This window comes from Lottia gigantea, assembly GCF_000327385.1.
Source record: "Lottia gigantea unplaced genomic scaffold LOTGIsca_610, whole genome shotgun sequence".
Classification (NCBI taxonomy): Eukaryota; Metazoa; Mollusca; class Gastropoda; family Lottiidae; genus Lottia; species Lottia gigantea.
In genome coordinates, this window is record NW_008710087.1 from 15,446 (window position 1) to 19,064 (window position 3,619).

The following is a 3,619-nucleotide window of genomic DNA, read 5'->3' on the forward strand; positions in this document are numbered from 1 at the left end:
CTGATGTACCTGTTGGTGGTAGAGTAGCTGATGTACCTGTTGGTAGTTGAGTAACTGATGTACCTGTTGGTGGTTGAGTAGCTGAGGTACCTGTTGGTGGTAGAGTGGCTGATGTACCTGTAGGTGGTTGAGTTGCTGATGTACCTGTTGGTGGTTGAGTAGCTGATGTACCTGTTGGTGGCAGAGTAGCTGAAGTACCTGTTGGTGGTTGAGTAGCTGAAGTACCTGTTGGTGGTTGAGTAGCTGATGTACCTGTTGGTGGTTGAGTTGCTGAAGTACCTGTTGGTGGTAGAGTAGCTGATGTACCTGTTGGTGGTAGAGTAGCTGATGTACCTGTTGGTGGTTGAGTTGCTGATGTACCTGTTGGTGGTAGAGTAGCTGAAGTACCTGTTTGTGGTAGTGTAGCTGATGTACCTGTTGGTGGTTGAGTAGCTGATGTACCTGTTGGTGGCAGAGTAGCTGAAGTACCTGTTGGTGGTTGAGTAGCTGAAGTACCTGTTGGTGGTTGAGTAGCTGATGTACCTGTTGGTGGTTGAGTTGCTGAAGTACCTGTTGGTGGTAGAGTAGCTGATGTACCTGTTTGTGGTTGAGTTGCTGACGTACCTGTTGGTGGTTGAGTTGCTGATGTACCTGTTGGTGGTAGAGTAGCTGATGTACCTGTTGGTGGTAGAGTAGCTGATGTACCTGTTTGTGGTCGAGTTGCTGACGTACCTGTTGGTGGTTGAGTTGCTGAAGTACCTGCTGTTGGACCTTAAATTTAGATTTAATCATTGTTTGTGTTCAAATAATTCTAATATTAAAGTATTCACAAAATAAATCAAACATTGTGAAACAAAGAGAAAAAAAATTGACAGCATTTTAAACTATTCAAAAAAAGCTTAAAGCCTAGATAGAAAAAGTCCATTACTAACTTATTCAGTTATGCCTATCTTTTTAACTTGAAGGTAGCTTTGTCTTATATTTTATAAAATGTCTTTGATTCTCAATGGAAACCGGGTTTTTTACATAATCTTATACATCAAAAGGTAAGACTCAAAGTGCTTAGAAATGAGCAGTGAAAACACTACCTGGCTTTTCAATGAAAGCATGATTGCAGTTTTATCTCTATTTCTTACATTATTCAATAATTGTTTTTTCTCATTTTATTGTCACAATACCAAACAAATAATTTGTAATAGCATAAGACAATAAAAACATTAACAGAAAATTCTTTTATTTTAGGAATTATAGTAATAGTAATTTACTTTTTCATTTATTTCTCTATTTTTCATAATCAGAGAGGACTAATATTTCTTGGAAAACAATTTTGAATGAAATTTAAATTTTGTCAAGTAAAGTTGAAATGCTATCACAAGATAACCAAAAGGTTTGCTCAATATTTCTTGCTAACAAATTTGAAATTGTTTGCCAACTGTAAATAAAGTGTGCAATGTGCATGTTACTAAGTACACATGAAAATTTCAAAATTGTTCCTAAATTCCATTACATAACGTTTCACAAAATCATGCCTAACTCACCTGTTGTGGTTGGACTAACTGTTCCTTCAAAACAAGCTCGTACATCTAAAGTAAATTCAACAGCTTCAGACACATTACTAGGATAAAATATTATCTTTATCTTTTGAGCCTTTTCATCAGGTCTGAAGTCTATTCTCTGATCTCCTGGAGCATTGAGAGCAGGCTATAAAAAAAAAGATTTATTAGATCCTTGGTTTCAAATCTTTTGAACTTCAAGCACAAGCCTATACCTCTTATGAAACTCTAATTAAGTTCAAAAACTAAGGCGCTAAAAAATATCAATACAAAGGTAAAATAAGGAAGAATGAGGAACTCAATCTGTCCTGGTTGTCAAAATTTACCAAAAAAAGATTTAACGAAACTATGCTTAATTCTTTCATGGAAATAACCTTATTTTTAAAAATTTGACTGAACTACCCTCGTGTGTGTTATTTTCATGTAAAAAAAATGAAATGAATGGAGTTTTACGTCCTACTTTTCTGCACCATGTGGGCTAATGAAGACGGGCAACGCCATGCAGGGTGCCATGAGGGAAATTTTGCCAGGACAGCGGCATTAGCCTGCTCTTTTTCGATTTCCAACTGTCGAGGGATCTTTAACGTGTACAGCCTGTAGCACACGGGGCCTCGGTTTATTGTCCCATCCGAACGACTGGACGCTTTATCCATGTAAGCCCCTCGTACCTGCATCACTGACAGGGGGAAACCGGGTTGAAAAATCCGAAGGTATTATCTCAACCTATGCCGGGATTGAACCATGGACCTTCAGGTTAGCGAGCAAGCGTCTAACTCACTGAGCCACCGCAGCTCCTTATTTTCATGTAAGAATCATACTTAGTTGTGTATAATCTTGTTGAGTCAATATGTTGGAAGAATATTAATGCTGAGAGATTGAGAGTCGGACCTTGGTTGACTATAACATAGTTGATATTTCTTTGACATATACCAAGTAATCCAAAAAACAGAACTTGAAATAACATAAAAATCTGAAAAGTCCCCAAAATTTCAGTTTTCTTGGCAGCTTTGCATATAAGTCATAGATTTTCAAAGTAAAGCTATAAATAATCTTGAAGTGTTGGGAGGGTATGTGCTTATGCTATGCAAGTTTGCTTCATTATTAATAAGACTTACTTAAATTTTCATGTATTTTTTGATTACCCTCTACTATTGAATACGATATATAAATGAATTCATAACCTATTTGACTTTATACATACTTTATCAGTTACAGGGGTTACATCTCCATTAACAGAAATCAATTCTATTTCCACTCTCTTAAGGTTCTGGGTATTCTTGTATTCCACAAATCCTAGACTGATATCTGTTTTTGCCAAGGTAATAGTAATAGGACCATTATTGTTAGCTAATGAGACAAGACCAGTAGGACTTCTTAGAGTAGATTTTTGTGCATTATTTAAACCATCAAGATATGAATCAGGAATGTAGGCAGGTTCTTGCATACCATTAATTTCTTCACAAACTTCTAAAATAAAACACAGATACATGAATGGAATAGAAGGATTATGTAAAGAAGACAATATTTAATACAAATATTGTAACAAACATCATTTAAAAGTAACAGAATTATGCAGCTTTTATTCCATTAATTAAATGGTAAGTATTAGTATAATCAAGTTCACATTGCACATTTTCAAGTAAGTTTATTAAAACTGATTTTCTTCATATTATTACTATAATAAAAATATTTATCTAAATCAATTAAGTTACCAGAAGGTCCAGGTGTTGTAGGTAATAATGGTGATGTTCCTGGTTGTCCTTCTGTTGCTGATGTTTCAGATGGTCCTTGTGTTGTGCCAACAGTTTCTATCAATAGATAAAGAATATGAAATGGCAGAACTGAAAAATGGGTGACCAGTAAAACATGAATTCATGCATTATCATCTTTGAACAAGATATTCATATATTTGCATTTAAATGTGATCAAAACAATATTTTGAAGTAAATCTTCAAGTGGACATAAATAAAACTTTCTTTCAGTAAATTGAAACTAAGTCAATATGAATCGATCATTTCAGTAAAAATATTCACAAAATATTACCTTCAAAACAGGCATGGATTTTCAATTTAATTTCAACTGATTGT

General features: G+C 35.0%; 1 protein-coding gene across 1 annotated transcript in view; it reads right to left on the bottom strand.

The window, feature by feature from the left end:
- Positions 1-3,619, bottom strand: part of LOTGIDRAFT_239628 (hypothetical protein) — a 19,987-nt gene that overhangs the window by 15,162 nt on the left and 1,206 nt on the right. The window contains exons 5-7 of the mRNA XM_009064318.1: positions 3,245-3,340; positions 2,734-2,999; positions 1,518-1,680 (exon numbers count right to left, since the gene is read on the bottom strand). Coding sequence (XP_009062566.1) covers positions 1,518-1,680; positions 2,734-2,999; positions 3,245-3,340 — 525 coding nt within the window. The remainder of the gene's footprint in view (positions 1-1,517; positions 1,681-2,733; positions 3,000-3,244; positions 3,341-3,619) is intronic.